Source organism: Microtus ochrogaster, chromosome 10, assembly GCF_000317375.1.
Source record: "Microtus ochrogaster isolate Prairie Vole_2 chromosome 10, MicOch1.0, whole genome shotgun sequence".
NCBI lineage: Eukaryota > Metazoa > Chordata > Mammalia > Rodentia > Cricetidae > Microtus > Microtus ochrogaster.
In genome coordinates, this window is record NC_022016.1 from 24,345,692 (window position 1) to 24,359,423 (window position 13,732).

General features: G+C 41.2%; 2 protein-coding genes across 3 annotated transcripts in view; one reads left to right on the forward strand and one right to left on the reverse strand.

The window, feature by feature from the left end:
- The first annotated feature begins 841 nt into the window (after positions 1-841).
- Rraga (Ras related GTP binding A) lies at positions 842-2,452 on the forward strand. Its single transcript, XM_005352698.2, has one exon. The coding sequence runs from the start codon at positions 1,111-1,113 to the stop codon at positions 2,050-2,052; it is 942 nt and encodes a 313-aa protein (XP_005352755.1). The 5' UTR covers positions 842-1,110; the 3' UTR covers positions 2,053-2,452.
- Positions 2,453-4,250: 1,798 nt separating this feature from the next.
- The window catches only part of Haus6 (HAUS augmin like complex subunit 6), a 39,159-nt gene continuing 29,677 nt past the window's right edge, over positions 4,251-13,732 (reverse strand). For both annotated transcript variants that reach the window (XM_013348267.2, XM_026781902.1), the window contains 3 exons: positions 11,631-11,766; positions 9,085-10,065; positions 4,251-8,165 (listed from right to left, as the gene is read on the reverse strand). In XM_013348267.2, coding sequence (XP_013203721.1) covers positions 8,125-8,165; positions 9,085-10,065; positions 11,631-11,766 — 1,158 coding nt within the window. In that variant the 3' untranslated portion in view covers positions 4,251-8,124. The remainder of the gene's footprint in view (positions 8,166-9,084; positions 10,066-11,630; positions 11,767-13,732) is intronic.

Consider the following 13,732-nt stretch of genomic DNA (forward strand, 5'->3'; position numbering starts at 1 on the left):
CAACATTCAATTTTTGAACAGGTGAGGGAATGTCTTTACTGGTACAGTGTAGTATGCAGCCTGAAAAGGGCTTTACAGTAAGTTTGTAGTGTCCTAACTTAGGAATCTGAAGTGCCCTGGTGATCCCGAATGTACTGCATGTCACTGGTTATCTGTCCTGAAGATGAAGAGCAGAGCCCTGTGCTTGGGGGAGGCACTGTGACCTGTGGCGAAGGGAGCAAGCCCTGTCATTCCTGCAGACTCCAGCTTCCTAAGGTTTGATCTCCTCACATGAAAATGGTTGTCCTCACGGTAGCGTGAGGAATATAGCTAAAGCATGGTGTTCCATACCACTCTCTCCTCAGATTCTGGATTCTGATTATAAATGCTCGAGTCTGAGAGTATGCGAAAATAAGATACGAACAAGGAGCTCGTCTGGAAGTAGAAAAGGGACTAACCAGTAAGTCGGGATGTCTCTGGTAAAGGTACGGCCCGGTCCTGGGCAATTACTTAGCTTCTCGCAGCCTCCGATTCCATTTGTCGTTCCTATGTGGGCTGACAAATTAGGCCTTTCCTCCACCTGCCTGCTTAGGTCTGAAAGCATCTCTCTTGTGGGGTGACCATGGGACTTTCGGCCACGCGAGGGCAGCACTTTCCCTCCCAGGCTCTCCCGATCCCTCCCGCAACCCTCCCAGTGCAACCTAAACAGAACAAACGCCGGTGTGGGGTCCCCTCTCCACTACGTCCACATTGCCTTTAAGAAGCAGTTTCTCCGAACTGCACGAACTAGCAGGGCTCAGCCGGCTTTCTCGCGATGACCCCGCCGGAAGTGGGTGGCGGTAGGAACTCGGAGTTCTCGCGAGACACCGGCGGGAAGTGGGTGGCGGCCCGGCCGGAGCTGAGCGCATCACTGCTCGGCTTTCGCTAGCTCCAGCAGCTGTAGCCATTGCCTCCGGCGCTGTTCCCTGAGCGCTCGCCTCGCGGCGGTCTTTCCAGCCCGGAGCTCGCGCGCTCAGCCTCCCGCTGTCCGGCGGTGCCTGTCGCCCAGCGTCCGGAGCCGCCGTCCCGGTTCTCGGTCGGTCCGCCGTTAGGCCGCGCCTCAGGCCCTGTTCGTGGCGACGCCGGCAGGTGATGCCAAATACAGCCATGAAGAAAAAGGTGCTGCTGATGGGGAAGAGCGGGTCGGGGAAGACCAGCATGAGGTCGATCATCTTTGCGAATTACATCGCGCGCGACACCAGGCGCCTGGGTGCCACCATCGACGTGGAGCACTCCCACGTTCGATTCCTGGGGAACCTGGTGCTGAACCTGTGGGACTGTGGCGGCCAGGACACCTTTATGGAAAATTACTTCACCAGCCAGCGGGACAACATCTTCCGTAACGTGGAGGTTCTGATCTACGTGTTTGACGTGGAGAGCCGCGAACTGGAAAAAGACATGCATTATTACCAGTCGTGTCTGGAAGCCATCCTCCAGAATTCACCTGACGCCAAAATCTTCTGCCTAGTGCACAAAATGGATCTGGTTCAGGAAGATCAACGTGACCTGATTTTTAAAGAGCGAGAGGAAGACCTGAGGCGTTTGTCTCGCCCGCTGGAGTGCGCTTGTTTTCGAACGTCCATCTGGGATGAGACGCTCTACAAAGCCTGGTCCAGCATCGTCTATCAGCTGATCCCCAACGTTCAGCAGCTGGAGATGAACCTCAGGAATTTTGCCCAGATTATTGAGGCTGACGAAGTTCTGCTGTTCGAGAGAGCTACGTTCTTGGTGATTTCCCACTACCAGTGCAAAGAACAGCGTGATGTGCACCGCTTTGAGAAGATCAGCAACATCATCAAGCAGTTCAAGCTAAGCTGCAGTAAATTGGCCGCTTCTTTCCAGAGCATGGAAGTGAGGAATTCTAACTTCGCTGCCTTCATCGACATCTTCACGTCAAACACGTATGTGATGGTGGTCATGTCCGACCCATCCATCCCTTCCGCAGCTACTCTGATCAACATTCGTAATGCCAGGAAACACTTTGAGAAGCTAGAGAGAGTAGATGGCCCCAAGCACAGCCTCCTCATGCGTTGAGTAATGCCAAATGCTCTTTAGTAAAATGCTGAATTACCTTTCTTTTCTTTGCATCCCGTTTTTGATATTCATGTCGTGTGCTTAAAAGTGAGCTTTGAAACGTGTGCTTAGGATCCCATATCTTCCCTATTCTTTGCATTGGACGCTATTTACTCAGCTACCCAGTAGAGCTTCAAGACGGCCTTTATGAAAAGTTGGTGTGGTGTAACACTAACGTAGGGGATTTGTGTGCGTGTTCTGGTTACCTGGTTATAATAGATAAGAATATTAAAGTAGTTATCTTCTGTATTATCAGATTACAAAGGTGGGATGTTACTATTTTATCAGCAAGATATTAAAATGTATTTCTAAGTCATCGGTTTCAATCATGAATAAACATTTATTGTTAGCAATTTAAAATGTTGTTTGAAATAATTTGAAGGTCCTTAATAGTAAAGATTCTGATTATCCACAAGTATTGTTTAGCTGGCAAACCCCGTTTTCCTAGTTGGGCCTCCATCACTCTGGCAGTGCTTTGTAGCAGCTGTAGCTGTGGGACTGGAGTGGTTAAGAGCACTGTCTGCTCTTCCAGAATACCTGGGTTCAATTCGCAGGACTCTGAGCACCCAAATGGCAGCTGACATCCATCTCTAACTCCACTTCTAGGGAATCCAACACCATATTCTGACCTCTGCCATCACCAGGCACAGAACAGCCATACACATAAAAAAAATTTTTAATTAAAAATTGTATTAAAGGTATTTATATAATGTAGTTCAACTGGTATATGACTTGGCTAGCAATGCACAATATCCTGGGTCCAGACAGCAGCAGCGCATAAAAACGGGGTAGTGGTGCATGCCTATAATCCCAGGTGAAGGCAGGATTGCAAGTTCAAGGTCATCAAGTTTGAGACTAGTTAGAGAAAACACGAGACCCCCCCCCCAACCCATATTCAGGCTAGGGATAGAGCTCAACGGTAAAGTACTTGTCTAGCAGATGAAGCCCTGGATTCAAATCCCAGTTCTGACCCTTTACTTTGAAGTTGGACATGATTTCACTGTGCCTTTTCCCTTGTTTGTGGGCCCAATAAGGACTGCCAAAAGTTTAACGGAGGAAGCATCCAGAATAGTGCACCTTGTTAGTTTTGACCACTGAGCCATTCATTCCTATTATAGCATGTGACATCTGGCTAAGCTTGAAGCCTTTCAATGCCATGTTTTTAATTTATCCTAACAACCTGAGAGATGGTTACTTCTATCACTAATACATGATATGACCTTAAGGTGAGACATAGCAGCATTCTTCCTGTCCAAACCTTCCTATTAGACCCCTCTACTACCATTGAAGGAAAGTTGTTTTAAAGAACAAAAAAACCTAGCTTTTGCTAATCAGCTCATTCCCTGTAATCCCAGAATTCAGGAGGCTAAGGTAGGATGATCATAAATTTAAGCACAGTCTGGGTTATAGTCTTACCTTAAAGGAAAAATAAAACCATTCCTATCATTTTAGGTACAGATTATTCCTTCAAGTAATTCCAAATTTACAAACTGAAGAAACCAAGGACCCAGAATTAGTATTTTGCCATTTGTACTTATCTGGAAATTAAATGATACTGACCAGCAAATCACTTACTTTGTGAGGATTCCCAGGTTCTTAATATGCATTGGCCATATATGGTGTGGTAAAAACAATATAAACTGCCCCACGCCAGTTCTAGTAATAGCTTAAAGGCTGTGTTTAGTCTCTTAGAGCAGAGACTTCCGATCAACCTGGAACTTTTCATTTTACAAATGAGGCAGTACATGTAAGTGATAGGGCTTTAAAGTTTCTAAGCTTTTTACCTTATTCACTAAACACTAGCAGTAGGTGTGATGACAGGTTCCCTACCTACTAAATTTATGGTGGAAACTGGGCATGGTGTCACCACCTTATATAATCCCAGCACTTAGAGGCAAGCAGGACCAATAACTCACTTAGCCACCCTGGTCTACACAGGGAGTTCCAGGCCAGTCTGGACTACATAGAAAGACCCTTCCTCAAACAAACAAAAAAACAACAAAAACCTGTTGTAGTAAATGTAGATTCTAGGGAGGAAATGCCAGTAACAAAATACTCTTACCTGTATCACTGAGCCTTTCAAATTATTTTGACCAAGTTGTACTTTTATATGTGGTAAATCAGTGGTGTGTTAATAAAGAGAATTCCAGACAGGTGGCATAACACTGAATGTTTATTCTAGACAGTAGTAGTATGTAGAACACATTTAATAAATAATTCTTAGGGCACAGACAGTTTCCACTTAAGAGCATGGGCTCGCAGGCTCTCAGTGAATAAAGGAAAAGGTGATCTTTAGAGAATCAGGTACTGAACTTCATACTGTCTTCACACATTAAACAAAATGTCTTCAACACATTTTCTTTTAGTGCACTAGGACAAAAATAGTTTCTTTTATACAGGTCTCAGGAATTCCTGTTTATACCTCAGATAAAATAGAAGTCATACCTTATAGCTGAGAATAAGTAAAGGTTTCAAATTCCTGTTTAGGATATTTTGTTCAGCTTAATCCCTGCCCTCCACGTGTTCTTTAACGTCTCAAACTGTTCTTTATCCCACTTGGTAACATTTTTCATGCTCAGCAACATTACGTGCTTGCCCTCTTCAAACATTTAATTTTCAGGGGCTGGGAGTGCATCCTCAGGGCTTGTAGGTTTGATCCCACCTCCACCATAATAATTGAGACATACTTGCATCTAAAGTTTTACTTAATGTAGAAGTCATTTGCAGTTTTTAATCTCTGTGAAGAAAACAAGGTATACTCTCATGTAACCAAAGGGGGAAAAAAACTACTCATTTACCCTTCTTTTATTCTGTCATAGAGGCACACAAAATTCCAATACTTAAGTATCTGTACCAATGAAATGTGACCCACGGGATATGTGTTTATGTGTTTGTATGCATATGCATACCCCACAGAGAACTACATAGGTTACGAAGGTAGGTATCTAAGTTTGTATATAAATTGTGACCAGAGATCACATACAATTTGGGGGAAGTGTGTAATGAAGATACTAAGGGAAAGCTAGGCAAACGTCTGTAGTTCCAGCACTTGGGAGGCTGAGGCAGGAAGACTGCTATGAGACGAACCTGAACAAAATAGCAAGAGCCCCTCACAACACAACACACTTCAAAAAAGGCTCAGACCATGGTTTGGGGAGGACAAATTAAAACTTCAAGGTGGAAAATGTGATAGTTCTGAGCTTTGTTTTCCAGACAAGGATCTCACTGTGCAGCCCTGATGTCCTGGAACTATGTAGACTAGACTCAAGAGACCTGATTGCCTCTGCCTGCTGAGTGCTGGGATTAGAAGGGGTTTTTTTTTTTTGTTTTGGTTTATCGAGACAGGGTGTCTCTGTGTAGCCCCGGCTGTCCTGAAACTCGCTCTGTAGACTTGGCTGGCCTGTAGATCTGCCTGTCCCTGCCTCCCAAGTGCTAAAGGATTAAAAGCATTTACCACCATACCCAGCTCAAAAGTGTTTATTAATTAGAGGATTTAATGCTGTTTTGAGCTTTAAAAGGAACTATAACTGACTAGAGAAATGTTTATTCTGGAGATTCAAGTTCAAGTCCTAGCACTTACGTGGAAGCTAATACCACCTGTAACTCGAGTCCCAGGGGATCTGACTTCCGATGCAGGCCTCCCTGGGGACAAGACACTAAAGCGGTACACAGACAGACATGCAGGCAAACATCCACACACATGGAAAGAGAATTTAAAAAATAACTGGTATGATTAAAGGTTATTAAATTTTTCAAGTCAAAATAATTAAAGAACTGAGGTGAGCTAGAAGAGCAAGGGAAGTACCCCAAAAGATCCCAGGGGAAGAAAAAAGAGGACTCTAAGTAGAGTTGTCTTTAAATTAGAAACCTATTCTAGAATTACAATAAATCATCAAGGGGCTTCTAATAAAGTAATTCCTTATTATCATCAAAGGGAACTTCAGGAGATACAGGATAGAAAGATGCCAAAAGCACTGTTATAATCAGTTTGGGAAAACTAAATTAAAGATTTTGTTCATGGTGCTAAAATGGAAATAAGCATGTCGGGAACACTCAGCAGACCATAGGTAAATTTCAGTGACTCCTAAGTAAAATATATCCAGATATTTGGTCTTTTGACTCTCATAATGAAGGGCTCCTAGAGCAATATACATACAATAGCATACTGTTTCTTAAAGGTATCCCAGGGCTAATATGAATCATAACCTCTTAGCAGAAAACTGTTGAGACACAAGCCCATTCAACATTTGGCACTCCCATTCCCTCTGCCTTGCTAAAAACAGTTTACATTCCTAAAGCTAGCCACCATGGTTTATTTCCTTATTTGGCTACTTCCTCCTCCTCAGGCTGACTACTACCAAGGTCCAGCAATCAGAACTCCCATTTGGTTCACCTAATTAACATGCCCAACTAAAATTAAATACCTCATCCTAACACAGGTTCCCCCACCTTAACTTTATAAACCGCCACATGCTTATCCACCATGTCTGTCTTTCACCTCTTTATGTCTCCAAAGGGACAAACACTCCTTCCAACCCCCTTTCCCTTGTTCTCTTCCTTCTCCCTCATACCCTACCTCCTTTACCACCGCATCCTAGCCCACTCTAACATAGACCTCCCCTTTTCCTCCTCTTTAAAACTTGCCTCTGCAAGGTCATTTGCTGCTGTTTCCTGCCTGAATCAGAAAGCAGCCACTTTAACTTCCCCACTTAATAAAGGATCTCTCTATGAAAACAGATGTTTGGGTGTGGTTTGTGCTTAAGCTAGAGTCCAGGAGGAAGGCCCCCGCTATTCAGGAGTCTCCTTCAGAACTCATAAATTACCAGGGAAGCATATCTGAGATTTCTAGGACCTATCTCAGATGATCCTGGTGCAGTTGGTCCCTGCATTCCACTCTAGCCTTTACCTCCCTAGCTTCAATACCAGCAGGCTAGGTACACCTACTACCTCAATTATGAAGGTTAAATAAGCATGCACATTTAACACTCAGCTTTGGCTCTGACAAGACAAGATGCTCCTCTTAACTAATACGCTACTCAGAATCTGGATACTAGGTTGTCTGTAAAGCAGACAACTGAATGGCTTTCCCTACGGTCCCTGCTTTCCTGTGTTCGTGAAACCCAGCACCTGTCCTCTTTCCTTTCCACTGCCATGAAGGAGCTCTTGCACGGTCCCTCTGACACTCAGCCCATCTACTTCCAGTACTCTTTCCTCGACCTTTCTCCTCTCTCGTATCCTAGAGGACTTGTGGACAAGATTTAAATAGTTACAAGCTGAGACAATACAAGGAACTGAAGGAGAAATTAACTTTTCAGTGCCTCTTCTGCTCACGCTTATTCAGGCGCACGTATTCATTCCTTGGACGTTACAAACAAACCCATTTCTGGGCCAGAAGCCCTGACAATAAGGCAAAGTGTACAAATGTCACAATTACTTAAATCCATGTTCATTTTTCTCAAATTATTTTTGGATATTCAGTAGGCATTAGGGAACTTTAATAGATTCTGATCAGTAACATAAAACTTGTTGTTTTCCCCCCAAACACCCCATATCACCCATAGACAAGAGTAAAACAGATTTGTTGATTTTTCATTCATATTTTTGTTAAATATAAACTAGGATTAAATTCTCAATCTATGTAGACGAAATAATACAGTTTGACAGTGTTCTTTAAATGTCCAGTCATCTTCTACCTTTCCCCTTTTCACAATTCATTCTGTCTTGTCTTATCAGATGTGTTTTATCCATCAACATCAGGCTGCAGGATCGTATACTTGGAATTCATTAAGCCTGTTTACAATTTCACAAACTATCTAAATATGTCATATTACAACCTCATATATTTATTTAAAAAAGACCTAAACGCCTAAAGACATTACAAGAAGCCAAAAGTGCATCCATAACTCCTTTGACCTTGGAAAAAGAGTATTACACTTCCAATGTGTGTCTCTAGATGAGCTGCGGTTGAATGACAAGGCTTCAGTTTAAGTGCATCACAGCTAAATTAACTGGAAATTGCTTCATCTTGTCAAATCAGAGATTCTCTTGCTTCAAGGCTCTTGAGATTTCTTCTTCTGTAAAATTGATTTTTTAAAGGAGGAAAATAAACATTACAAAGAAAAGTAGAAACAATTCTAAGTAGTAGCAAATTTCTTGATTTCGAGAAGGCTCACTTTGTGCAAGACTCACTAATAAATAAAAAATAAAATTACCATTTCTACTGAAATGCTTTTTCTCCAAAATTCTCCAAGAATACTTTTCAAAAACCCAATGTTTAATTATTATGGGAAAATCAAAGTGATAAGCCAGGAATCAGTATAACAAGGTCTGTATTTGTTCTAAAATATTAAAATAGAATCTTAATTCTTTATTTTTCTTTTAAAGATTTATTTATATGTATACAGTGTTCTGTCTGCATTTCTGCCTGCAGGCCAGAAGAGGACACCAGATCTCATTACAGATCCTCTGAAAGAGCAGTCAGTGTTCTCAACTTCTGAGCCATTTCTCCAGACCTTAATTCTTTATTATACAACTTTTAAGACATGAAAATAGGAGAATTATGATTAATAAAATGTGCTGACCACTTGGCTTCAATAACTTATTGTTACAGGTAGAACTCTGCCTACCCAGGCACTATGATTATATTTAGAAAGATAGATATGTCTGTCTCTCTCCATAGATATATATAATCATAGGGATTCTGAAAGTACCCATAAAGCAAGGGATCACTCCTCTTACCCTAGATGAAGGTATAAAGATTTTATTTATATTACCAACCATGATCATGCAACATTCACTTTGTACTATACTTATGAAAAGGTAAGTGAACAGGAAGAAATTAGAAATAGCCTGGGCTACTTGGTAAATTTGAACTTGAACTATACAGTGAATCTGAGTTAGCCAGAGGTACGATGCTACTCTGGCTTAGAAAGGAAAAAAAAGTTGAGAGAATGGTTCACCAAGGGTGTATGCACAGGTCTGGGTAACTCTTACCTTTTAAGTTAGGAAGGAATTCCCTGAGACTACCTGGTAACGTAGTCCTCAATTTTTGCTCCACCAGAGAAACTTTAGTTAGTGGTGATACAGACTGTATTCTTTCATCAAGGGACATGTGGAAAGGTGGCTTTGTGTAGTCAGTAAGCAAATCCTGAGTGCCCAAAAAAGTATGGGTATCATCCACTTGGAGGTCTTTGGCTACAGGGCTCAATTCTACTTTGTGTTGTTCAAGCTTGGGATTAGACAGGTGAGATTCTTTCTTTATTTTGTTAAGGGATTTCTTCAAAGCCTCATAACTACTAAGAATAGCCTGAAAACTGGAATCAACTTCTGGAGGAGCTTGTCTTTTTCCAACATCATCTGGAAAAACATCAGAGCACACACAACTACTTGGATCCAGTCTAAAACTGGTCTCTGAACTAGTAGAGCTATTAAAACTTAGGTGGCCAGCTTCTTCTGGAAGAGTTTCATGTAATATTCCAAAACCACTGAGCCTCTGCAAAGGGTCCCATGACGGAGTTTTACGTGTGGAAGGCTCACTACAGGAAGCTTGTGAGTACTCCAACAGTCCAGAGTCCTCTTCTCTTTTACCGATCACATCTATCCCACTGCCCACAGCAAGGGAGAATGCCGCCATTTGTCCGGTTTCTGAAAGTCTGGTGGCTGCACACTCTAACTCTTGGTCACAAATCATTTTCTTATTTATCAAGTCTGACTCGTCTTGTGTTGGGGGTTCACTGATCTGATTTGTCACCAAAGGTTTTTGAGGCACACTTTTGAGCTGATCTGGAACAGCTTTTTCTTCAGGCAAATAGGACTGATCAAAATCGGAAGAAAAAATAGCCATGCTTAGTTCCCTCTGATTCTTCAGTGCCATCAAAGACTCTGGAGACACTCCTCTAGCTTTTAGAATCGCATCTGAACTTCCGTCATCTTCAGTTTCAACAGCTTTTCTCCATGAGCTCCTAATTTCAGTTACTAATAAATGTGGTGAAAAAAACATAATTTACTATTTACATATTCCCAAACACATGCAATGAAAGCCTTCAATCTAGTGCTGAAAATAAAGCTACTGCCTCAGTCCAAGTTCCATACACATGCTGGCATGATGACAAACCTTCACCTCCAAATGCCCAAAGTCAAGTCAGTGCACACAATAACAGCTGTTCCTAAAATACACTTAACACCTCTAGGCGATACATGTAATTACATACATGAAAAATTTATTTTCTTGTCCATCCAAACCAGAAGTGGGAGGAATTACCTTTTTTGGTTTTATTTATTTATTTATTTGTTTGTTATGTATACAACATTCCTTCCATGTATGCCTGAATACCGGAAGCAGACACCAGATCTCATTATAGATGGCTATGAGCCACCATGTGGTTGCTGGGAATTGAACTCAGGGCTTCTGGAAGAGCAGTCAGTGCTCTTAACCTCTGAGCCATCTCTCCAGCCCGGAATTACCTTTTTTGATAAAGGATTAGATATTAGTATTTTAGACTTTGTTGACTATTTGATCTCCCACAACTCAAATCTTCCATTGTAGCATGGAAATGGCTATAAACAATGTATCAACAAATTAGCAAGGCTGTGTTAAATATAACTTTAAAATAGCAAAACAAAACACTGAGGACCCCATCCACTTCACTGGCTGTCATCTGAAGAACACCAGCCTAGGCTGTTTCACTTCAATATGAATTATATCAGCAAAGAGGAAACTGTCTTAATCATTTAACCCAAACGATCTACACTGGTTAAATAAAGAAATATGTATCAGACGTCTGCCTATCCGACTGTACGTATTAGGGGGAAACATTTGAAGTCATAATTATTTTGCCAAAGGGTAAAAATCTATGTAAGCAGTGTGATGGTTGCATATGACTGCTGACTAAAAAACATAATCCCCGTACCCACTAAGCACATTTATTTATGTAGACAGTGTATGTGTGTGCACATGTGTGTGCATGCTATGATGCAGGTGTGAGTCAGAGCACAACTTCCAGGGGTTCATTCTCTCCTTCTACTATGTAAGAGATGGCTCAACTGGCCCCAGAATTTTTTTTCAAGTAACAAACTAAAATATTTTGTAGAAAAATATTCAAGTAACACATTAAAACAAAACCCTAATACCAAGACTGATTATGCTTCTGTGTAGGTACACTGAAGTCACAAAAGATTACTGATGAACAATTGTTGTATAAACATGAGTGATCACACTGAATACTTCAATAAAATTTCATCATATCAGAATAAAAGTCATTGCCAACAAAACAAAAAATACAGAAACAGTTATAGACTGTTTCCAAAGAACTGTCAGGTCATTAGTCAGGCAGTGGCAATATCTTAGGAAGGGAAAATGGGACAGAAAGCATACGCCAGACGGTGGTGGCACAGGCCTTTAATCCCAGCACTCGGGAGGCAGAGGCAGGCGGATCTCTGTGAGTTTGAGGCCAGCCTGGTCTACGAGAGCTAGTCCCAGGACAGGCTTCAAAAGCTACAGAGAAACCCTGTCTCAAAAAACAAAAGAAAGCATAACTTACTCAAGTTTTCTGGAGTTCGGGGAATTTGTTTCCTAGTCAAGAAAGGATTAGAAATTAGAGTGTCAATCAGCTCCTCCAATCTTATGTCTTTTCCTTCAGAGAACTGTGGCGAATCAGACAGAACTACTCTGGCAACCTGCAACAGAAAAGAAAAAGAAAATGAACAATCCCAGACAAAAATATGAACAAAGCTCCAGGAGGAACTGTGAGCACATCAAAGCCGGCAGTTCATTACTAAGAGATGGCAGATTAGACAGAAAGGAAGCTCCCTGACATGCTGCAGATAGTCCAGGTACCATCCTGATACAAGATGAAACACAAACTAAATTTAGCAAGGTGTAGTGATGAACGCCTTAACCCCAGCACTGAGGACACAGGCAGACAGATCTGAGTTCAAGGTCAGCCTGTTCTACAGAGTGAGTTACAGGACAGCCAGAGAGAGCTACATAGTAAAACCCTGTGAGAGAGTGTGTGTTAGGGGAGGAGGAAAAGTTTTATACTCAGAAAGATTTTGGTTTTTTATTTTTTTTAAATATTTATTTATTTATTATGTATACAATATTCTGTCTGTGTGTATGTCTGCAGGCCAGAAAAGGGAACCAGACCTCATTCCAGATGGTTGTGAGCCACCATGTGGTTGCCGGGAATTGAACTCAGGACCTTTGGAAGAGCAGGCAATGCTCTTAACCACTGAGCCATCTCTCCAGCCCCCAAGTCTTGATTTTGTTTTTTAAAACAGGATTTCTTTGTGTAGCCCTGACTGTCCTGGAACTTAGCTGTAATCCCAGCATTTCAGAGACAGAAAAACTATCATCATGAACTCAAGGCCAGCTAGGGCTATGAAAAGATCCTGTCTCAAACCACTAAATAAATGAATATTCATTTTACTTTCAGTCTCATGAGAGTTTAGGATTCTCTTCTTCTATCCCACCCTATTCCATTGTTAATTTTCTTATTGTGTTTTGGGGTCTTTTCTAATTTTTTTAATTTATTTACTTTTATGTGCATGAATGTTTTTGCCTGCACACATGTGTATGTACCCTGTTGGATCCCCTCAAATTGGGGTTATGGGTGACTGAGTCAAAATGTGGATGCTAGAAATCAAACCTGGGTCCTCCGGACAAGCAACAAGTGATCTTAAACACTGAGCCATCTCTCAGGCCCACATTTTTTTATTTTGTTTTGCTGAGACAAGAGTCTCATGTAGCCTAGGATTACTTGGAACTCACTATTTAGCAGAGAATGATATTGAGTTCCTGACCTTCCTGCCTCCATTTCCCAAGAGCAATCTAAATTCTATTAAGCTGAAAATATGCATTACTTTCCATAACTAGGGAATTCCATTTTTAAAAGAACTGATCATCTTTTTAGTGTAGTCAATAAAGAGAATCAACAGAATATTAGCAACTTAGAAGCATTTAGAAACCATGAAATTGGCCTCATGCTACAAATAGAATAGTTGACATTAATTCCATTCTCTGATACTGTACAGTGCCTATTTAGTAGGGTCAGACTGATAAGGAGATGCTAAAACCCAAATTAATAGTCTTTAATAAAGCCTATTTTTAAGTCACTTGGAAATAAACTGTCATATGCTAAAACTGCTTAATAAAATATTAATTCAAATAATGTTAAATTATAAAACAATCAAGATAGCAACAGTGAAAAGCTCGAGTATTTAATTTGTATAAACTGACCTGTGGGTACTGATCAAGTCACTTGATATAATAAAAACATTGTTGCAATGAGCTGAGTTTGATTCCAGGGAACACATGGTAGAAAGAGAGAACCAACTTCTCCAAGTTGTCCTCCACCTCCACATTTATGTAAATAGAAACACCACAAACACAAGAACCTTTGCCATTAAAAACCAAAAAACCAAAAAACTGGGGACTGCTCTTCCAGAGGTCCTAAGTTCAATTCCTAGCAACCACATGGTGGCTCACAGCCATCTATGAGATCTGGTCCCCTCTTCTGGCATGCAAGCATACATGGAAGGAACGTTTGTTGTATACATAATAAATAAATAAATCTTTAAAAAAAAAAAGATTTATTTATTTATTATGTATACAATATTCTGTCTGTGTGTATGCCTGCAGGCC